The sequence below is a fragment of the Pan troglodytes genome, chromosome 7 (genome assembly GCF_028858775.2).
Source record: "Pan troglodytes isolate AG18354 chromosome 7, NHGRI_mPanTro3-v2.0_pri, whole genome shotgun sequence".
Classification (NCBI taxonomy): domain Eukaryota; kingdom Metazoa; phylum Chordata; class Mammalia; order Primates; family Hominidae; genus Pan; species Pan troglodytes.
In genome coordinates, this window is record NC_072405.2 from 48,294,825 (window position 1) to 48,318,997 (window position 24,173).

At 40.1% G+C, this 24,173-nt stretch overlaps 1 protein-coding gene and 1 pseudogene across 1 annotated transcript in view; one reads left to right on the forward strand and one right to left on the reverse strand.

Moving 5' to 3' along the window:
- The window catches only part of IDO2 (indoleamine 2,3-dioxygenase 2), a 53,649-nt gene extending 33,823 nt beyond the window's left edge, over positions 1-19,826 (forward strand). The window contains exons 9-11 of the mRNA XM_054656458.1: positions 8,736-8,787; positions 16,987-17,135; positions 18,668-19,826. Of these exons, the coding sequence (XP_054512433.1) occupies positions 8,736-8,787; positions 16,987-17,135; positions 18,668-19,038 (572 nt within the window). The 3' untranslated portion in view covers positions 19,039-19,826. The remainder of the gene's footprint in view (positions 1-8,735; positions 8,788-16,986; positions 17,136-18,667) is intronic.
- On the reverse strand, positions 1,218-1,875 carry LOC129135802 (nuclear transcription factor Y subunit beta-like; annotated as a pseudogene).
- Positions 19,827-24,173: the final 4,347 nt, after the last annotated feature.

The following is a 24,173-nucleotide window of genomic DNA, read 5'->3' on the forward strand; positions in this document are numbered from 1 at the left end:
GCACACGAGGAGAAAAACCCACAGACCCTGTAGGGCTGGCCCCTACAGCTGGGAATTACAGGCATGAGCCACCGCATCCAGCCTAAAATTCTTCTGAAGGATAATAATATAGTACTTGAAGATACGGTTTGAAAAAAATTATACTAAATGAAAGGGCACCATTTTACAAGCACTAGAACTACATTAAACTTAAATGAATTCCAACACTCTTAATAATGTAACTCAAAAACAAGTCTAGTGTTAACAAAAGCTCCAATAACTAAAACTACATTAACAGGCACAAAGAACATTGTAAACGCCGCTAATTGGCACCAAGTTTAATAGGGCAGACAATATTTTCTTCTGCATTCACACTTACTCAGTTACACTGTTGAAAAATGGTGCTGCTCAAGCTATGAATGCTTTACAAAAGAAATCATTTTAATAAATACAGTAAATGCTAAAACTCTAGCTAAACTATCATGCAAGATATACAACCAAGACAAATACAAATTCGTAATACAAGCAACTTGCATTCAAAATGAACTCTACCACTATATTTTATTAAAAGGGCAGACTTTATGAATTAACCCAGCTGCTTCCTGAATTACAAAAGTGGCATGACTCAATATGAAAATAAGAAACTGTCTACAAATTTCTGACAGTAATAAATTGTAATATACAATACATGCAGGAGTCTTACGGAAGAATAAACTCTCCTAGGAAACAAAAATATTTTATACTTTTAAAATCTAAAGTAAAAAAAAAAGAAATCATTGCCAGATGCGGTGGCTCATGCCTGTAATCTAAGCACTTTGGGAGGCCAAGGCAGGATCGCTTGAGCCCAGGAGTTTGAGACCAGCCTGGGCAACATAGCAAAACCCCATCTCTACAAAAAAATACAAAAATTAGATGGGAATGGTGGTGAGCGCCTGTGGTTCCAGCTACCCAGGAGGCTGAGGTGGGAGGATGCACCTCAAGGCTGCAATGAGCCAAGGTCACACCATTGTACTGAAGCCTGGGGACAGAGTGAGACCCTGTCTCAATAAATAAATAAATAAATAAATAAATAAATAAATAAATATCTTTTATGAAAAAGATTCTCTAGTCAGAATTAACACCTCAACTAGCCAAACATCAGGAAGTTACATTACAGCTACTTAATACACAAAGGGACACATTTTCACCAGTCGTTGTCTTCTGATATTTCTATTCCAGAATCACACACTCTCACTTCCCTACACTGCCCATCCCATCATTTCTTCAGAGCATGGAAACAGAATTTGTTGAACACCAGAAATCTCTTGCTATGGTGGTACATAAGTCATAACATTTGTTGTTGCCCAGCAGCAGGTATGAAGCCGGCTGGTGACTGGCTAGCAAATGCCTATTCTGTGAGCTCCTCACTTAGCCCATCTGTAGCTCTGACTTCTCCACCAAGTCCCTTCTCTCCTTTCACAGCCTTTCTGAGTTTCTGAGGGATAATTTCAGAGGTTCCACGTAAGTGTCGAAGCCTATGGTAGACATGGCAAAGTGAAAATCCTCTCCACTGGCCATTTCCGTTTCTCTTGGGGGCATCTTTCACTTGCCTCAGGTGTTATAAAGCTGATGAACACACGTACACGTTGTTTAACACTTTCTTGGCCATTTCCCATTTGAGATATGGCATGTTTCATTATCCTAGTGACATGTGCAATCAAAAAATATATATTTTGTTCTCTGCAACTTTCTTTTGAAAAATGTATATTTGAACAAAATATACATTTTTTGTATCTTCATGACCATTCATGCTGTCCTCACTGTCATCATGAGGCTCTATAACATAATGACTCCTCCAGTGCAGTCTTCGGAAATTCCCCGTGCAGAAGCACATGTCATACAGCAGTCCCCATTCATCTCCAGTGCAGCTCTGGCTGGCTCCCATGTCTGATCAGCTGTTTGGTTGGACAGAAAATGACTGCAAGGGAATCAGTTCCAGTGTGGAGCTCTGTTTGCAGAACTCAGACTCCCCTCCCTCCCATGTTAATGCTTTTTTTATTCTTCATTTTTTTTTTTTTTTTGACAGAGTCTGATTCTGTCACCCAGGCTGGAGTGCAATGCTATGATCTCGGCTCACTACAACCTCTGCCTCCCTGGTTCAAGCAATTCTCCTGCCTCAACTTCCCGAGTAGCTGAGATTACAGGTGCGCACCACCACACCCCACTAATTTTTTTGTATTTTTAGTAGAGACGGGGTTTTGCCATGTTGCCAAGGCTGGTGTCAAACTCCTGAGCTCAGGAAATCCACCTTCCTCAGCCTCCCAAAGTGCTAGGATTACAGGCGTGAGCCACCATGCCCAGCCCCATGTTAATGCTTCTAAAGTTTGTCCTCACTCCTTTAGAAATTCCTTCAGTACATCCTTTAAGATTTCCTCTAGTGAGTGTCTGCTGGTGGTAAACTCTCCCCTCTAAAAGTTGCCTTATTTCTCCTCAATTCCTGAAGGATATTTTTGCTAGCAGCTATATTCTTTTAGATGTTGAATATATCAGTACAAAAGCTTCTGGTTTCCATGGTTGCTATTGAGATGTTAGCTGTCGGTTTATCTTTCTCCCCTGACTATGTGTACCTGTTTCTCTGTATCTGTCTACTTTTTGGGTTGCTCAGTTTATTGGCCTTGGGCTTCATTCTGCTGCTGCTTCTTTTTTTTTTTTTTTGAGATGGAGTCTTCCACTGTTGCCCAGGCTGGAGTGCAGTGGTGCAATCTTGGCTCAATGCAACCTCTGCCTCTCGGTTCAAGCGATTCTCCTGCCTCAGCCTACCGAGTAGCTGGGATTACAGGCACCTGCCAACACGCCAGGCTAATTTTTGTATTTTTAGTAGAAATAGGATTTCACTATGTTGGCCAGGCTGGTCTCAAACTCTTGACTTCAGGTGATCCACCCCCCTCAGTCTCCCAAAGTGCTAAGATTACAGGCCTGAGCCACCACGCCTGGCCACAATTTTTAAACTTTTTATTTTTACAGGCACCTGCCAACATGCACAACTAATTTGTATTTTTAGTAGAAACAGGATTTCACTGTGTTGGCCAGGCTGGTCTCAAACTCTTGACCTCAGGTCATCCACCACCTTGGTCTCCCAAAGTGCTAGGATTACAGGCGGGAGCCACCACGCCTGGCCAAAATTGTTAAACTTTTTATTTTCTTCCTCAAGAGGATGAGAAGAAAGGTCAATTGTAAGCTTTAGAAGTCTTGCCCAATAGCCAATCTGAGAATATTCTCCGTAAACATTCACCAGAGGCAGCCAGTGACCATGGGATACTTTTGGTGAGAGGAATTGATTGCTGGGGTCAGGAATGGGAGGAAAGCATACTTCTCATTAGATACCTTGTTGAACTTCGTAAATTGTGTGCCAAATGCATGTCTTACCTAGACTTCATAAATTAATTTCTTTAAAAATAATCAAAGATAATTTTTTAAAGACTTATTTAATTTAAGGTGATTATAAAACATCCAGTATACTTTCACTATTAAAAAAGTAAGTATTCCTGTCCGGGCTTGGTGGATCACACCTGTAATCCCAGCACTCTGGGAGGCTGAGGTGGTCGGATCATGAGGTCAAGAGATTGAGACCATCCTGGCCAATATGATGAAACCATGTCTCTCCTAAAAATACAAAAACTAGCTGGGCGTAGTGGCGTGCCTGTAGTCCTAGTTACTCAGGAGGCTGAGGCAGGAGGATCGCTTGAACCCAGGAGGCGGAGGTTGCAGTGAGCTGAGATCGTGCCACTGCACTCCAGCGTGGCAACAGAGTGAGACTCCATCTTCGAAAAAAAAAAAAAAAAGTATTCCTAAACAGCATATTATCATGATATATTATTTTGTTTTGTAGGGTTTTGAACCTTGTCTAAAAAGAATTAAAATGTATGAATTTCTTCCTGCAATTTCCCTATTTCACTAAGGGTCATTCACATTGGTCATATAGACATAGCACATTTTCATCACTATATAGCAGCATTTTGTACAAATAGACTACAATTTACTTATTCTGCACTTATTTCTGTTTGTTTGTTTTGAGTTTGTTTGTTTTGCTATGAAAAGCAATATCATTACATATATTCATGCCCATAGCTACAAGTTTACATATTTCAGGTTTTCTGTAGGGTGGACACCAGGGAGTTGAATTGTTCAACAGGACTTTACATTCATCTTTAGTTTTATTGGCCAACACCAAATTGTTCTTCACAATGTTTGAACTAAGTTGAAATTCCACCTCCCCATCACATTTAGTTTTGTCAACTTCACTTCTTCATTCACTAATTCATTCATTCAGTCTTTTGTTTATTTGTTTATTGCCAGTCTGATAGGTGTATAGTGGTGCTTCATCATGGTTTTACTTTGCATTTCTCTGATTTCCTTTTTAAATTTTTAAAAAATTATTTTTATGTAGAAACAAGGTCTCGCTACATGGCCCAGGCTGGTCTTGAACTCCTGGCTTCAAATGATCCTCCCACCTTGGCCTTTCAAAGTACCGAGATTGATTATAGGCATGTGCCACTGTGGCCAGCTGATTTCCCTGATTTCTGATGAGTTAACAATCTCTTCTTTCTCTCTCTCTCTCTCTGTGTATACAGGTACTCACCATTCATGCCTATTTTCTGTAAAATATGTGGCTTTCCTCATTTTTTTTTTTTTTTGAGGCAGAGTCTCGCTCTGTTGCAGGCTAGAGTGCAGTGGTGCGATCTTGGCTCACCACAACCTCCACTTCCCGGGTTCGAGCAATTCTCCTGCCTCAGCCTTCAGAGTAGCTGGGACTACAGGCGTGCACCACCGTGCCCAGCTAATTTTTGTATTTTTAGTAGAGATTGGGTTTCACTATGTTGGCCAGACTGGTCTCAAACTCCTGACCTTGTGATCTGCCCGCCTCAGCCTCCCAAAGTGCTGGGATTACAGGACTGAGCCACTGCGCCCAGCCATCTTTCCTCATTTGTATACTAATTAGGCTTTTATCTTACTTGTTTTTTTTAAATGTTTTTTGTACACTCTGAAGGCTGATTTTTGTTAATTGTATGTGTTGCATTTTTTATGGTTTGTCTTATGCCTTTTGAAAGTAAAAGTTCTTAATTTAAATATAGCCAACCTATAAATCATTTGTGAAAGTCTGTGGTTTAAGAGGTCTTGAATAAGAAATTATCCCATCATCATAAGTCATAAATACTTTTTTGTTGTTGTTGAGACAGAATCTCGTTTTGTTGTCCAGGCTGGAGTGCAGTGGCTTGATCTCAGCTCACTGCAACCTCTGCCTCCTGGGTTCAGCAATTCTCCTGCCTCAGCCTCCCAAGTAGCTGTGATAATAAGCATGTGCCACCACACCAGTCTAATTTTTGTATTTTTAGTGGAGACAGGATTTCATCATGTTGGCCAGGCTGGTCTCAAACTCCTGACTTCAAGTGATCCACCTGTCTCAGCCTCCCAAAGTGCTGGTATTATAGGTGTGAACCACCATGCCTGGCCCATAAATACATTTTTATGTATTTTCTTCTAAAGTTGTTTTGTCTTTCACTTTTTAGTTTTTAATTCACATATAATTACTACTTGCTACTTATAATTATCTGTAAGTAGTATGAGATGAGAAATAAATTGTATTTCCCTTCTATGGATAAGCACAAACCTGCAGTATTAGCACAGTCTTATGTCAGATTTTCTAAAATGAATGGGTGTGTTTTCTAGGCTCTCTGTTCTGTTTCATTATCTGTCTTTTCCTGCAACGATATCATCTGCCTTAAAAACTCTAGCCTTGTGGTATTCCTCATTTTCAAGTAGAGCAAACCCCGTCACCTTGCTTTTCTCCTCCAGCATCGCTTGTGCTATCCTGGACTAAGACCTTCATAATAGACTGTTAGAATCATCTAGCCAAGTTCCATTTTAAAAATCTATGTTGGAGCTGGGCACAGTGGCTCACGCCTGTAATCCCAGCACTTTGGAAGACTGAGGAGGGCAAATCACTTGAGGTCAGGAGTTGGAGACCAGCCTGACGAAACCCCGTCTCTACTAAAAATACAAAAATTAGCTGGACGTTGGGCACTTGAATTCTAGCTACTCAGGAGGCTGAGGCAGGAGAATTGCTTGAACCCGGCAGGCGGGGGGTGCAGTGAGCTGCGATCATGCCACTGTACTCCAGCCTGGGTGACAGAGTGAGGCTCCATCTCCAAAAATAAATAAATAAATAAAATAAAATATCTATGTTGGAAATTTTGTACAAATTTTATTAAATGTCTACATTAATTTGGAGAAAAATGACTTGATTTTGATTATCCAATATTTCTGTATTATGAATAAGGCAAAAAGAGAGGCAGAGAATAGCATAAAATAATAACTAAAATTCCTGGGTAAACCACCTCAAATCATTTCTTCATATGGCTCAATATTCTTTTGTCACATGGCCTGAAATATATCCAGACAGAGAACTCTTCTCTTCAATACATTTCTTCTTTTAGGTATTCATATTGAGTTTTCCTGTCCATGAACATGGTATAAGAGAGTATATCTCTTCGGGAGGCCAAGGCGGGTGGATCACCTGAGGTCAGGAGTTTGAGACCAGCCTGGCCAACATCGCAAAGTCCCATCTCTACTAAAAACCCAAGAATTATCCAGGTGTGGTGACACACGCCTGTAGTCCCAGCTACTCAGGATGCTGAGGCAGGAGAATTGCTTGAACCCAGGAGGCGGAGGTTGCAATGAGCCAAGATCATGCCATTGCACTCCAGCCTGGGTGACAGAGCGAGACTCCATCTCAAAAAAAAAAAAAAAAAAAAAAAAATTAAAACAAATGAAAAAAAGAGAATATATCCTTTCATTTACTAGTTTTTCTTCAATTTCTTTCAAGATAAAGGGCTTACCTATCTTCTGCTTTATTCATAGTTACTTGATATTTTTGTTTCTAATAAATATGGTGTCTGTCTATTTACCTGCCTCTTACCTGTTCATTGCCAGTTTCAAAAATGATGTTGGTATTTGAATATTAACCTTAAATCTAGCACCTTGGTAAACACTATTATTCATTCTAATAATTATCAGTAGATTATATGTGTTTTCTATTCATAAATCATATTGTTTGAGTAGCATGCTTTGCTTCTTCATTTATAAAATTTACAACTTTTATTTCTTTTTAATAATTTTTTTCTTATTCTCCTGGCTAGGACCTCTAACACAGTATTGAGTGGAAGTGCTGATCCTTGTTTAGTTTCACATTTGAAAAAAGATTGCTTTTACTATTTCACTGTTAAGTATAATACGCACCATAGGCTTTCTGTGGATTCCTTTTATCCATTTAAGAATATCTCTTATTCCTAATTAGCTGAAGTTTTCTGCATGTTTGTTTTAATCATGAGTGGATTTCTTTTACATCTATTGAAATCATTTTACATAGAAGATATTTCACACCTATTGAAATGGTCATTTCACTTTTCCTTCTTTAATATGTTAAGTTGGGCAAAATATTAAAGTATCACCTGTCATTCTGCTTCAGCAAAAAGTAGTAGTGTCTTAGCAGTATTGGTGAAAAGACAGCATCAAATAAAAAAGATGTAGAAGTAGGATCCAGTAAAAATCTAGCGCATAGGGCATTGTCACATGTAAGCAGACAGAATGTGACACCACCAAGGAGCATCTGAAGGGCTGGAGGCTGAAGGAAGACATGAGTCACCCAGGCTCATGGACGCTTCAGAGAAATTAGGGAGCAGGAAGAAGAAATAGGATCAAAGACTACGTATGTTGGTTGGAAAAGGAAGTTGATGGTATGGAGATGTTATTATTTAGGTCTCACATAAAAGATGTAGATAAATAGGTAGATAGATAGGTAGATAGATAATAGATAGATAGATAGATAGATAGATAGATAGATAGATAGATGATAGATAGATAGATGATAAATAGATGTTGTTATTTAGGCCTCACATAAAGATGTAGATAGATTAGACAGACAGACAGATAGATAGATAGATAGATAGATAGATAGATAGATAGATAGATAATCTCAGAAACAGAGACACAGTGATCTCAGTAAGATAGACATATGCCAGGTGACAGAATTCAGAGGGGTCCCACTACGTGAAAACAATAGAACAACCTTCAAAAGTTGATGAAAAGAAATTTAGTACAAATAAGAGGGCAGGCTTCCTTACATACAAGTTAGTAAACTGGAAGAATCAGTTATCCTCAAACATTGGAATAGATCAAAAATAGTTGTTTATATTAATGAAGGTAGCTAAACATGATGCTCAGTGAACCTGTCTCTGACCTAGTGTGGCAATCCCTGGGCAAGGGACACTTGCTCCGCTCTTGCATCCTTCACTGAATATTCAGACCTTCGGTTAAGCATCGGTGAATTTTGTTTTCATCTCTTGTGAAAACCTTGAGAGAGGTAATTCTCTCTGCTTTTCTTCTTTTCCCTTCCTTCATTTTCTCAAACATTGCCTGTTTAAAATACGAAATTTTAAAAGATGGCCTTGTTCTCTTTTTTGTTGTTATTATTAAGTACAGAGAAAGGAAGAACCACAAATAGCAAAGGGCAACATATGGAATAGTTTAGAAGTTCCGGGAGCACCCATGAGGGCAACTGCAGAAGAGAACATTCTATCCCCCGTTGCTGCAGCTTTCATTCCAGGTCTCCATGCATATCAGATAGGGAAGGAACTCTGGGAGAGCAGCAGGGCCCATGCACATGTAACCAATTGCTTTCTTTGCCTGTAGTAAAGTTCACATTTTGATTGCTTCTCCAGATTATGTAGATCCAGACATATTTTATGCAGTCATCCGGATCTTTCTCTCTGGGTAAGTATAGTTTAGTTGTTTTCCTGTGTGAAGTCTCTGTAGCATTGACTGCATGTATAAGGGGACGAAGAGACAGAAGCTTCCTAGCGTAAGAAACATACCAAGTGACTCTTGCTAGGGATCCACTCTCAGGTAAAAGAAGTGGAATACCATCTGCACAACAAATAACACTGAGGGCTAAATATTTCAGTTAAGAGTGTTTGTTCCTAGGGAGTTCAGATCCATTTATATTCACTTTTCTTAGAATCCTAGCTCAATGACAGAAGAAGAAAAACACAGTATGTCACTCACACAGTTCTATCACTTACATCTACTTTTTCTTCTTATTATTAAGGCAGGTAGAAGGCTGGGGAGTGTAGTATAGAGTTGGATAGCATCGAAGCTTTCTTCTAAAGTTCCTGGAAGAGCTACTCTATGGTTTGAATGAATGTGTCCCTCCAAAATTCATATGTTAAAACCTAATTGTGATGGTGAGGTATTCGAAGGTGGGGCCTCTGGGAGGTGATTATGTCTCCTCTGAGAGGAGAAGACAATCCCCATGAGTGGAACTAATGCCCTTATAAAGGGGCTGGAGGGAGTTCACTTGGCCCTTTTTGCTCCTTTTTTCTTCCATTCCTTGTCCCTTCCACTATGTGAGGACACAGGAGTTGAGGCATTACCTCGGATGTGGAGACCAGGCCCTCACCAGACAGTGAACTTGCCAGCACCTTGATCTTGGACTTCCCAGCCTCCAGAACTGTGAGAAATACATTTCTGTAATGGGTAGTCCCCAACTCAATACGGTTTGACTTACCATTTTTTGACTTTATGTTGGTGCAAAAGCATACATATTCAGTAGAAACTACTTTGAGTACCCATACAACCATTCTGTTTTTCACATTCAGTACAGTATTTAATACATTCCATAACATATTCAACATGTTGACATAAATAAGCTTTGCGTTAGGTGATTTTGCCCAACTGTGGGCTAATGTAAGTGTTCTGAGCACATTTAAGGGCAGCTAGGCTAAGCTAAGGTGTTTGGTAGGTCAGATGTATTAAATGCATTTTTTGTCTTACGATATTTTCAACTTACGTTGGGTTTATCAGGATGTAACCCATTGTGAATTAAGGAACATCTGTATTTACAAATTACCCAGTCCAATGTATTTTGTTGTAGCAACAGGAACAAACTAAGACACTACCCCAAACCATTTTTTTCGTATTTTCTGAGTACTCTTCTTTTGTCACATGGCTTGAAATTTCTTCACATAGAGAACTCTACTATTATTTTATTTTATTTTATTTTATTTTTGAGACAGAGTCTTGCTCTTTTCACCCAGGCTGGAGTGCAGTGGTGCCATCTTGGCTCACGGCAACCTCTGCCTCCTGGATTCAAACTACTCTCCTGCCTCAGCCTCCCAAGTAGCTGGGATTACAGGTGGCTGCCACCAAGCCTGGCTAATTTTTGTATTTTTAGTAGAGACGGAGTATTGCCATGTTAGTCAGGCTGGTCTCGAACTCCTGACCTCAGGTGATCTGCCCACCTTGGCCTCCCAAAATGTTGGGATTACAGGCTTGAGCCACCATGCCTGGCCGATAACTCTACTTTTAGATACTCTCTTTGCTTAAACAAATTAGCCATTCCTTCCTTGACATGTTTTAATCAGATTGCCTTCCTATTAACTTTGGAAATTAAGAGTTTCTGGTTTGTTTTTGTTTAATTTTTAAACAGTGAAAAATGAAAGGTGGAGGCAATGGCTGGATGAGGTGAATATATCAAATAGATATCATCTAGTGGGCCATCTTATTAACTAGGAGACACCTGAAGTGCTATCAATAGAAATAATCTGAAGCTGTGTCTGGATACAGCAAGAGACATGCAAATGCTAAAAATCTATATTATTACATTGTGCAAGGACAGAGTAGCAACACATACCAAGTATTTTCTCCAGATTGGGTGGGTTTGACGTGTGAAGCACTTCAAACAGAGTCCAGCCTGGGAGGGAGTGGGGAGGGAATCCTCCTTGTAGAGGGTACGGAGTGGAAGCAAGAAGGTTTCCAAGATTGAGAGTAATGGGTGTATGGTTTATGGGGGAAAGGGAAAACAAAAAGAAGGGTGCAGAAATGGAGCTGGGAGTGTGTTTTAGTATTTAGGCTTTCTCTGTATACCTTTGATAGGATTAGTAAAAGAAAAATGGACCATTTTAAAAAATTTCATGCTACCACATAGCAGGCTTATACTATAGATGCAGAAACAGACTGGGATTTAGGAAGCACCCCAATTCTGGAAAATCCCTTTTTGCTTCACATTGCTCTCTAAATCTGTATGTTTTCCCTTGTTATGTAACAATTTACCACAAATGTAGCAGCTTAAAACAATATGCATTCATTGTTTCACAATTCTGTAAGTCGGAATCATAGGCAAGCTCAACTGACTTTTCCATTTAGGGTCGCAAAAGGCCGAAGTCAATTTATCTATTGGGCTGGGCTCTTAACTGAAGATCTGGGGAAGAATTCCCTTCAAAACTCATTTAGGTTGTTGTCAGAATTCAGTGTTTTGTGGTTCTAGAACTGAGATCTGTTTCCTTGTTGGCTGTCAGACAGGAGCTGCTCTCAGCTTCTTGAGGCATCCAGTATTCCTTGTCATGTGTTTTTTTTTTCCATCTCAGCACTGGCACTTTTTTTTTTTTTTTTTTTTGAGACAGAGTCTTGCTTTGTCACCCAGGCTGGAGTGCAGTGGCACGATCTCGGCTCACCACAACCTCCATCTCCCGGGTTCAAGTGATTCTCCTGCCTCAGCCTCCTGAGTAGCTGGGATTACAGGCACCCGCCACCAGCCCGGCTGATTTTTGTATTTTTCATAGAGATGTGGTCTCACCATGTTGGCCAGGCTGGTCTTGAACTCCTGACCTCAAGTGATCCTCCCACTTCGGCCTCCCAAAGTGCTGAGATTACAGGCATGAGCCATCATGCCTAGCCAGCACTGACAATCCTAATCCTTCTAGCACTTTGATTCCTTCTCACCTCTCCTTCTGCCTCTAGCCAGAGAAAACTCTCTGATTTTAAAGGTCTTATGTGATTAGATTCAGCTTACCTAGGTAATTCAAGATAACTCCCTATGTCAAGGTCAACTGATTAATAACCTTAATTATACCTGCAAAGTCCCCTTTGCCATAATATATCATACTGACAGACATGCTATAGCATAATACTAATAGTTCTAAGAATTATGATAAGAATCTTGGAAAACCATTTTTAGAATTATACCTACCACAGTATCCTTCAAGGGATAAATTGATTCTACTTCTTCTTTATGTCAGAAGCATCTGATGAGGATGAACTATATATTCTGAAATCCCCATGATTAGATGTGTACTAGAAGGTGATTTTACTTTCATTAAAATAAATTCGGAGTCATTGACACATTTTATCTTTGATTTACATAAATGCCTCCCCTCTGTTTCTTACCCTCAAAATATTTCCCATGTAGCTAAGTGGCCAGTACCAAATCCTACATGCATTAATAAGTGTAGATGGACAAAAATATCTGGATTACTGAGAATTCCCATTAGCATTGTCTTGAAAAATGTAAATTTGCTTTTTTGTTCTTGATTTATCCTATTTTTGATTTATTATTTATATTTATTTATTTATTTATTTGTTTATTTATTTTTAGATGGAGGTCTCGCTTTGTCGCCCAGGCTGGAGCGCAATGGCGCAATCTTGGCTCACTGCAACCTCTGCCTCCCAGGTTCAAGAGTTCCTCCTGCCTCAGCCTCCTAAGTAGCTGGGACTACAGGCACCTGCCACAGTGCCCGGCTAATTTTTGTATTTTCAGTAGAGACAGGGTTTTGCCATGTGGGCCAGGCTGTTCTTGAACTCCTGACCTCAGGTGATCTGCCCACCTTGGTCCCCCAAAGTGCTGGGATTACAGACATGAGCCACCACACCTGGCCTTTTTGCTTACTTTTTAAAAAAACATTTTTATTTAGGAGAATGGAGATATTTCATGTGTAGATGACACATATTCATTCCCTTTAGTTCCCACTCACATTCAATTTCTTGAGGAAGTTAGCCTTTGCAAAAAAAAAAAAAAGTCATCTCGTTTTTTTTCCCCACTAAAACTTCTCATTTTCTTGGGGTTGCTAGAAAGTTGCTACAAGAAAGGCTAAAAATAATTGTGCCTACAGATATTTGAAAGGAAAATAGTTCCTCTTTTTTCACAGTAGCAGCTTGGACCTGAGAATGTATGGGAGCAATATTTGGGCTGCTCAAAGAAACACAATTTCCCTTCCTCAGACTAGAATTACCAACCTAGAGAACATGAGTTTTGAAAGTAGATGTGCTTCTTTTATCTTTTTGGACTTGTATGCTGGTGTTTTCTCTGTCACCTTTACTGTGGAAATCCACTTCAGGGTGAGGCACTGAAAGCAGATTGATTAATGTCTCTTGGCCATTTGAGACATTGGATGGCTCTTTTAAGTTGGCCACGTTCTTTCAAGAACTATGCTTGGGTCTACATATTCTGGATATATAATACATACTTGTGGGATGCTATTTTTAAATCATTCATTTATCACATATTTAGTGAGTGCCTACCCCATGTCAGTTCTAGGTGCTGGAAATAGAGCAGTAAAACCAACCTTCAACTTGGCCCCTCTGGAGCTTACATTTCAATGCGGTGGGTGGGGGGGATGGACAATTAATACACAAGTAAATCTATTAAAAGCATCATACAATATACATTGCAATGGTAAGCACAATGAAGAAATGGAAAGCGGGATAGAGAGTATTAGAGACTGTCAAATGTAGTGGCCAAATTTTCTTGTTTATTGTGGTCCAAGAGTGCCACAGCCCTCTATGACATTTGAGCAGATACCTGGAGGAAGTGAGGGAGTGAGCCGCCAAGAAGGAATGGCAAGTGCAATAACCCTGAGGTGGGAGCGTGTTGGTCATGGTGGAAGAGCTGCAGGAAGCCAGCAGGGCCGCAACACTCAGGGGAGAGTAAGAAAGAGTGAGGTGACAGTAGAGACAGGATCATGTAGAGCTTTGTCAGCTTCTTTTCTGAGTGAGATGGACAACACTGACACGTTTTGAAAAGAATAACAATGTGATCTGCCTTCAGTTGCAAATCATCTCTGTATTGACTGAGTAGGAAGTAAACTCCAAGAATAAAGACGGAAACAGGGAAAATATTTAAGAAGCTATCATTACAATCCAGGGTGGTGGCTTGTACTAGGGTACAAGGGCTAAAGGTGTTGAGAAATGGTCAGATTCTGGATATATACTGAAATCAAAGTTGATGGAAAGATATGAGTCAAAGGTAATTTGCAGGTTTTGGGGTCCTGGTTCACTGAAAGAACAGAGACATCATTTACTCCAATGAGGAAGACTATAGGAGGAACAGGTTTAGCAAAGAAGAAAGGAAATCAGGAGATCAGTTTGGGGACACAGTCATATCAAGTAGGCAGTTGGATGTATGGGTCTGGAATATAGGAGAGTGGTCCAGCTATCAGTGTAAATAGCTTTTTACATTTGTAAATAGTCAGGATATAGGCTTTTCTTTTTCTTTTTGTGAGACACAGTCTTGCTCTTTCACCCAAGCTGGAGTGCAATGGCACAATCTCAGCTCACTGCAACCTCTGCCTCTGGGTTCAAGCGATACTCCTGCCTCAGCCTCCCGAGTAGCTGGGACTACAGGTGTGCACCACCATACCAGGCTAATTTTTGTGTTTTTAATGGAAATGGGGTTTCACCATGTTGACCAGGCTGGTGTCAAACTCCTGACCTCAATCGATCTCCCCGCCTGGGCCTCCCAAAGTGCTGGGATTACAGGCATGAGCCACCCCATCCAGCTGGGATATAGTTGTTTTCTAAATCTATGAGGCTAGATAAGACCATTTGGGAATTGAGAGCAGTGAGCAGTCCACGGACTGACCCTTTGAGAGTGCAACATTTAGCAGTACTCAAGATGGGAAGGAGCTAGTGAAAAAGCCCCAAATGACTACATAAGACCATCAACCAGATTACAAAGAAAAACCCGAACATGTGTGCCCATATATCACCCAACAGCAGTTATGTCTTTCATGTTTCTTCCCCATAAAATGTTGTTCATCAACTTTATTAGATCAGGGTCTTAACATTGGACAAATCACAAAACCTCTCTGGAGCCTATTTTATTTTTCAACAGCTGGAGGAAGCAAATACAAACTGGAAATCTAAGGTTCAGAAAGATTTGTACAAAGTTACACAGTAATGAAAGGGGAGCCGGGATTCCCACTCACTCTAAAGAATATGATAGAATGGCTAGTATTCACTGAATGCTTAACATATTCCAGGCCCTGGGCAGGTATTATTTTAATTAGTTCTCACAATAATCCAATAAGGGAGATACTAATTTACTCAGATGAGAAAGCTGAGGCTCAGAGAGGTTAATGAACTAAGCCAAGGCTCACTGTTAATAAATAGCAAAGGTAAAATTAAATTCCATATCTGCTTGAGATAGAGGCCTTGCTCCTAACAGCTGCAGCCTGTCAGGACCTGGCAGCAGTAACCTCTCCTTTCCTCTTCCCACCATTCCCCTGCACTGCTTTCTGTACCACATCTCTTTTCAGAGTGATGTTGCCCCAATTGCAGAGGCCACTGTGCTGTTTATCCAGTGAAAGCTGTAGCACAGCCAACCCAAAGCGCCCCCAGTGAAAACAACCTGGCTCCTTACAGCACTTCCAGCCTCAGAGCAGTATTTGAAAAATATCATGAACAGCAAACACAGCAGTCTGTCTGTGGCTTTTGTATGTGTATATGGTATGTGTGTATGTCCCTTCTCTTGAGCAAAATGACTTTTAGAATTATAGAAAAAAATGTGCAACATCAATGTGAATCTGCATTTAAACTCATAACAGAGAAAGTAGCTTGTTTCTGGCTATAGGAGGAAAAGATGATATTCCTTAGTAAAAATGGAAATCCACATATGGGGTTCTTGTAAAAATGAAGATAGAAAATTGCAAGTTTGGGGATCAAGTTCTGGTTCTATCTTCCTTTAACAGTATGACCCTGGAACCTTAATTGCTTTGAGTCTTTGTTACTTTATCTATGAAATGAAGTATTAAAAAAACTCCAAAAATCTGTCCTGATGTACACACAAGAGGTCAAATGAGAAAATGAATGTGCAGATGCTTTATAAACTATACAGCATGGTAGGTGCAAATGTGACATGAGCTTTTTCTTGTTTTGGACACATTATAAAGTCACCCCCACAAACTGTGATTGTTCAAGACTATGCAAAGTCAGACACAGGAAAATAAGTAAAACAGATGGAGGCATAAAGAGGGGGAACTCAGAGAAAACAGTGAAGAACAGGAATCAGGAAGACAAAGGAGAGGGAAGGTGGGGAGGAGAGGAGAAGGAAAGGGGGAAGGGAATGGAGGAGAGGAGAACAGCTGCTTCACAGAGCATGGCCGGCAGCCCAGTCCCAGCCTTTCTGCATGTCCCTGACTTCAGCCTCTGGTGAGGCACAGGCTTACTCTGTGCTTCCTGCTGTTACTCTTCTTATCCATCCTTATTATCAATACCTGTGGTCAACAAAGTATTTGATAAAGGCATCCTCAAAGTCAGGTAACATCTGTACATTATAGATTACAAAGTTGAGTAATATCCAGAATTGGTAGTTTAATGTGATGACTTCTTAACAATTATCACTGTTTCAGGGAAGGGCAAAGGTGTGTGTGTGTGTGTGTGTGTTCATTTGTGTGTATCTGTGTATGTAATTGTGGGTGTTTGTGTATATTTGTGAGCTCTTTACTTGGCGGAGTTAAAAAGTATCTGGTCATCAAGGTTGAGATTAGCAAAGGAAGTGAAGATTTTTCCAGAGCCCCTAAAATGTGCCTTTTGATCAACACTGAGGACATCTTTATAACTGAGTATGTGCAATAAATATGTCTTGGGACCCGTGCCACAAATTCCTCTCTAAATAGCCTTTACCTCTCTGGAATAACCCTTTAGATGAGGAAGAAAAGGGCTGTGATTTTATAGCTTGTTATGAAGCTGGAGTGAAGATGATGCTTCAGTACTTACCCTACAAAGATACCCCCAATCCCTCACCCTAAAATTACCATTGAAGTCATGTTCCCTTTCTCATTCACTCTCAGTTTCCATGTCAGAAAATATACCGTTACCTCCCTGCACCCCTTTCATCTCTCTCACTTTTCTCTTGCTTAGATGGAAAGACAACCCAGCAATGCCTGCAGGGCTGATGTATGAAGGAGTTTCCCAAGAGCCCCTGAAATACTCCGGCGGGAGTGCAGCTCAGAGCACAGTGCTTCAGGCCTTTGATGAGTTCTTAGGCATTCGTCATAGCAAAGAAAGTGGTAAGTCAGACATTTTGTTTTCCCTTGAGAGTAGAGGGAGGAAGAGGAGAGGTGTTTTTTTTTTTTAACCAATTGATAAAACCAAATATAAATTAAAATGTCATGAAGTTTATACTTCTCTAAGTCAGCCAAGAAACTGCATGACTGCCAATGTTTTTGTGTCAAGCCAATTAATATTGGAATATCAGATCTCAGCTTGATCTTGGGTTTTACTTCCAAATCTTAAAATGTTGCTCTGCTTCCAACTGTTCACTATCACTTTGGTTTGGATCTTTAGACACTAGCTTCCTTTTTCTGAAATGGGGGAGAGATGTGGAGTTTGAAGGCTATGAGTCTGGGCCAGCTGGAAACAGGTCTGGGCTCTTCCAAGAAAGTCCTTCCCCACAAAATGGGGCAACTTCTAGCCAAATCTATTTATACCAGCAGAGAGATCTATCACCCTGGAAGCTTGAAATTGTTCATTTTCTTACCTGCCAGGATCAAGTTAAGTTTTTAACAGTTGCAAAAAGACACTTCATACTATGGAGTTTGCAAGTTGGATTAGAAGAAAAAGAATCACCAGAACTTAGTGTCATAGATTCAAGTCAGTTCTCTAAAACTGTCATAATTTTTCATGGATTTTGGCATTTGGTGATGTTAATGGTTGATTTACTTACCATGCATAATATTAAACCCATAACGAATTTCCTATAAATATCTATTGATTTGATTTTTAAATCACTTGGCTTCAAGAGGCTATTACTAAAACAGTGACTCATTCTTTGTCTTTTTTGCCTTCACGGGCTTTATATAACTTTCTCCTTTTCTTGTGCTCCCTCCAAAACAAAGCACTGAGGAAACAAAATTCACCGGAGTATTCAGCTAGTCAGTTCAAGGGTTTGTGTCCTACATTTGAAGATATTCCTTATAGCAGCTACCAACGGGATACTTTGTTTACATTTGTTGTGTAGTAAATATTTATACATTGGCAAACAAATCTAGTTCCAACTCTGTCATCTGAGATGTTCTTACTTTGTTTCCTCTTCTCCATCTCCTGTCAACTGTTAGATATATACATTTGAGTACGTGAAGTCTGCAAACAAAAGGGCCAAGGTAGATTTGAGTTAGAACACCAGCAACAGTTTCTGGTGCATTCTTGTCTGAAAAAGCAGAGAAGATTGGGCACCGTGGGTCATGCCTGTAATCCCAACATTTTGGAAGTCTGAGGCAGGTGGATCGCTTGAGCCTAGGAGTTCAAGACAAGCCTGGGCAACATAGCAAGAACCCGTCTCTACTAAAAGGAATACAAAAAAATATTAGCTGGGTGTGGTGGCGCACACCTGTAGTTTCAGCTACTCAGAAGACTGAGGTGGGAGGATCACTTGAACTCAGGGGCAGAGGTGGCAGTAAGCTGAGATCACACCACTGCACTCCAGCCTGGGCAACAGAGCAAGATCTTATCTAGAGAAATAAAAAATAAAAAAGAAGCAGCAGACGAGCTCTGCTATATTTCCACGTGGAGCTATGACATTATGCTGTATTGTTTCTTTCAGCTGACTTTCTGTACAGAATGAGGGATTACATGCCTCCTTCCCATAAGGCCTTCATAGAAGACATCCACTCAGCACCTTCCCTGAGGGACTACATCCTGTCCTCTGGACAGGACCACTTGCTGACAGCTTATAACCAGTGTGTGCAGGCCCTGGCAGAGCTGCGGAGCTATCACATCACCATGGTCACCAAATACCTCATCACAGCTGCAACCAAGGCAAAGCATGGGAAGGCAAAGCATGGGAAGCCAAACCATCTCCCAGGGCCTCCTCAGGCTTTAAAAGACAGGGGCACAGGTGGAACCGCAGTTATGAGCTTTCTTAAGAGTGTCAGGGATAAGACCTTGGAGTCAATCCTTCACCCACGTGGTTAGGAGGCTGCCCTCTCCCCAGTAATGCAGAGCCCCCATGGAGGGCAGGTGGGCCTGGAGAATGAGGGTCAGGGTTCTGCCTGGGATCATCCAGGAAGGATCTCAGCCCTATTCATGTTTCTGCTCTACAGAGCACTATATTCTCCTTGTTGAGAGCTGTTGGCTTCACAAAGGAGAGTTGATGTGGCCAAGCCTTTCCCTCCCTACCTGATCACTGCTTAACGGCATGTATAATGGATACTTCCTCATGCAGAACCCCCAGAGGAGTGACTGTACGCCATTCTCTTTGCCAAGTAATAGAAAACCAATCTAAATGTCAAAAATCAGATAAAATTGCCTGGGGATACATTACTTGTTGACTTTCTTAAAAAACAAATTCACTTAACAATTCATTAAGTTCATACTGAGCACTGCCTCCAAGATTAAAACAAGGATTTCTGTGGTCCCAGACCAGCCCTCTTCTCCCTGAATGTGTTGAGTTGGTGGCAGGAGGTTGGAAATGCTCCAGTGGAGATGGGAAGATAGAGGATGCTGACAATAAGGACTTGGAAGTCACTAGTGTGAAAATGAGCAGTTAATGATATGGGAACGGATGAGACTTTCCACGTGGTACCTAGATTTGCAAATTCTATTGTAATGCCTTTATTTTTAGAAGAATTATTCTCTCTTCTTACTCTGAAAATCTGTATTTGTAAAATGAATGAATGGATCCTATATAAGTAAATAAGAAAACTGGGAATAAGTAGTAAATCAATGTGTTTAGTGTTCAAATAAATGTAAATGCTTTTATTGACTTAGTTTCTTTTTTTATATATATACTTTAAGTTCTAGGGTACATGTGCACAACGTGCAGGTTTGTTACATATGTATACATGTGCCATGACGGTGTGCTGCACCCATTAACTCGTCATTTACATTAGGTATATCTCCTAATGCTATCCTTCCCCCCTCCCCCCACCCCACCTCAGGTCCTGGTGTATGACATTCCCCTTCCTGTGTCTAAGTGTTCTCATTGTTCAATTCCCATGTATGAGTGAGAACATGTGCTGTTTGGTTTTTTGTCCTTGCAATAGTTTGCTGAGAATGATGGTTTCCAGCTTCATCCATGTCCCTACAAAGGACATGAACTCATCATTTTTTATGGCTGCATAGTATTCCATGGTGTATATGTGCCACCTTTTCCTAATCCAGTCTATCACTGATGGGCATTTGGGTTGGTTCCAAGTCCTTGCTATTGTGAATAGTGCCACAATAAACATACATGTGCATGTGTCTTTATAGCAGCATGATTTATAATCCTTTGCGTATATACCCAGTAATGGGATGGCTGGGTCAAATGGTATTTCTATTTCTAGATCCTTGAGGAATCACCACACTGTCTTCCACAATGGATGAACTAGTTTACAGTCCCACCAACAGTGTAAAAGTGTTCCTATTTCTCCACATCCTCTCCAGCACCTGTGGTTTCCTGACTTTTTAATGATCACCATTCTAACTGGTGTGAGATAGTATCTCATTGTGGTTTTGATTTGCATTTCTCTGATGGCCAGTGATGATGAGCATTTTTTCATGTGTCTTTTGGCTGCATAAATGTCTTCTCTTGAGAAATGTCTGTTCATATCCTTTGCCCACTTGTTGATGGGGTTGTTTGTTTTTTTTCTTGTAAATTCGTTTAAGTTCTTTGTAGATTCTGGATATTAGGCCTTTGTCAGATGGGTAGATTGCAAAAATTTTCTCCCATTCTGTAGGTTGCCTATTCACTCTGATGGTAGTTTCCTTTGCTGTGCAGAAACTCTTTAATTAGATCCCATTTGTCAATTTTGTCTTTTGTTGCCATTGCTTTTGGTGTTTTAGACATGAAGTTCTTGCCCATGCCTATGTCCTGAATGGTACTGCCTAGGTTTTCTTCTAGGGTTTTTATGGTTTTAGGTCTAAAATTTAAGTATTTAATCCAACTTGAATTAATTTTTGTATAAGGTGTAAGGAAGGGATCCAGTTTCAGCTTTCTACATATGGCTAGCCAGTTTTCCCAGCACCATTTATTTATTAAATAGGGAATCCTTTCCCCATTTCTTGTTTTTGTCAGGTTTGTCAAAGATCAGATGGTTGTAGGTGTTTGGTATTATTTCTGAGGGCTCTGTTCTGTTCCATTGGTCCATATCTCTATTTTGGTACCAGTACCATGCTGTTTTGGTTACTGTAGCCTTGTAGTATAGTTTGAAGTAAGGTAGTATGATGCCTCCAGCTTTGTTCTTTTTGCTTAGGATTGTCTTGGCTATGTGGGCTCTTTTTTGGTTCCATATGAACTTTAAAGTAATTTTTCCAATTCTGTGAAGAAAGTCATTGGTAGTTTGATGGGGATGGCATTGAATCTATAAATTACCTTGGGCAGAATGGCCATTTTCACGATATTGATTCTTCCTATCCATGAGCATGGAATGGTCTTCCATTTGTTTGTGTCCTCTTTTATTTCATTGAGCAGTGGTTTGTAGTTCTCCTTGAAGAGGTCCTTCACATCCCTTGTAAGTTGGATTCCTAGGTATTTTATTCTCTTTGAAGCAATTGTGAATGGGAGTTCACTCATGATTTGGCTCTCTGTTTGTCTGTTATTGATGTATAGGAATGCTTGTGATTTTTGCACATTGATTTTATATCCTGATACTTTGCTGAAGTTGCTTATCAGCTTAAGGAGATTTTGGGCTGAGACGATGGGGTTTTTAAAATATATAATCACGTCATCTGCCAACAGGGATAATTTGACTTCCTGTTTTCCCAATTGAATACCCTTTATTTCTTTCTCCTGCCTGATTTCCCTGGCCAGAACTTCCAACACTATGTTGAATAGGAGTGGTGAGAGAGGGCATCCCTGTCTTGTGGCAGTTTTCAAAGGGAATGCTTCCAGTTTTTGCCCATTCAGTATGATATTGGCTGTGGGTTTGTCATAAACAGCTCTTATTATTTTGAGATATGTCCCATCAATACCTAGTTTATTGAGAGTTTTTAGCATGAAGTGCTGTTGAATTTTGTCAAAGACCTTTTCTGCATGTACTGAGATAATCGTATGGTTTTTATCTTTGGTTCTGTTTATATGATGGATTGCGTTTATTGATTTGCATATGTTGAACCAGCCTTGCATCCCTGGGATGAAGCCCACTTGATCATGGTGGATAAGCTTTTTGATGTGCTACTGGATTCAGTTTGCCAGTATTTTGTTGAGGATTTTTGCATCAATATTCATCAGGGATATTGACCTAAAATTCTCTTTTTTGTTGTGTCTCTGCCAGGCTTTGGTGTCAGGATGATGCTGGCCTCATAAAATGAGTCAGGGAGGATTCCCTGTTTTTCCATTGACTGCAATAGTTTCAGAAGGAATGGTACCAGCTCCTCCTTGTACCACTGGTAGAATTCGGCTGTGAATCCATCTGGTTCTGGACTTTTTTTGGTTGATAGGCTATTAATTATTGCCTTAGTTTCAGAGCCTGTTATTGGTGTATTCAGGGATTCAACTTTATCCTGGTTTAGTCTTGGGAGGGTGTATGTGTCCAGGAATTTATCCATTTCTTCTAGATTTTCTAGTTTATTTGCATAGAGGTGTTTATAGTATTCTCTGATGGTAGTTTGTATTTCTGTGGGATCGGTGGTGATATCCCCTTTATCATTTTTTATTGCATCTATTTGATTCTTTCTTTTCTTTTGTATTAGTCTTGCTAGTGGTCTATCAATTTTGTTGATCTTTTCAAAAAAAACAGCTCCTGGATTCATTGATTTTTTTGAAGGGTTTTTTTGTGTCTCTGTCTCCTTCAGTTCTGCTCTGATCTTAGTTATTTCTTGCTTCTGCTAGCTTTTGAATGTGTTTGCTCTTGCTTCTCTAGTTCTTTTAATTGTGATATTAGGGTGTCAATTTTAGATTTTTCCTGCTTTCTCTTGTGAGCATTTACTGCTATAAGTTTCCCTCTACACACTGCTTTAAATGTGTCCCAGAGATTCTGGTATGTTGTGTCTTTGTTCTCATTGGTTTCAAAGAACATCTTTATTTCTGCCTTCATTTCGTTATGTACCCAGTAGTCATTCAGGAGCAGGTTGTTCAGTTTCCATGTAGTAGAGTGGTTTTGAATGAGTTTCTTAATCCTGAGTTGTAGTTTGATTGCACTGTGGTCTGAGAGACAGTTTGTTGTAATTTCTGTTCTTTTACATTTGCTGAGGAGTGCTTTACTTCCAACTATGTGGTCAATTTTTGAATAAGTGCAATGTGGTGCTGAGAAGAATGTATATGCTGTTGATTTGGGGTGGAGAGTTCTGTAAATGTCTATTAGGTCTGCTTGGTGCTGAGCTGAGTTCAATTCCTGGATATCCTTGTTAACTTTCTGTCTCGTTGATCTGTCTAATGTTGACAATGGGGTGTTAAAATCTCCCATTATTATTGTGTGGGAGTCTAAGTCTCTTTGTGGGTCTCTAAGGACTTGCTTTATGAATCTGGGTGCTCCTGTATTGGGTGCATATATATTTAGGATAGTTAGCTCTTCTTGTTGAATTGATCACTTTACCATTATGTAATGGCCTTCTTTGTCTCCTTTGATCTTCGTTGGTTTAAAGTCTGTTTTATCACTGGCTAGGATTGCAACCCTTGCTTTATTTGTTTTCCATTTGCTTGGTAGATCTTCCTCCATCCCTTTATTTTCAGCCTATGTGTGTCTCTGCATGTGAGATGGGTCTCCTGAATACAGCACACGGATGGGTCTTGACTCTTTATCCACTTTGCCAGTCTGTGTCTTTTAATTGGAGCATTTAGCTTATTTACGCTTAAGGTTAATATTGTTATGTGTGAATTTGATCCTGTCACTATGATGTTAGCTGGTTATTTTGCTCATTAATTGATGCAGTTTCTTCCTAGCATCGATGGTCTTTACAATTTGACATGTTTTTGCAGTGGCTGGTACCCGATTTTTCCTTTCCATGTTTAGTGCTTCCTTCAGGAGCTCTTGTAAGGAAGGCCTGGTGGTGAGAAAATCTCTCAGCATTTGCTTTTCTGTAAAGGATTTTATTTCTCCTTCACTTATGAAGCTTAGTTTGGCTGGATAGGAAATTCTGGGTTGAAAATTCTTTTCTTTAAGAATGTTGAATATTGGCCCCCACTCTAT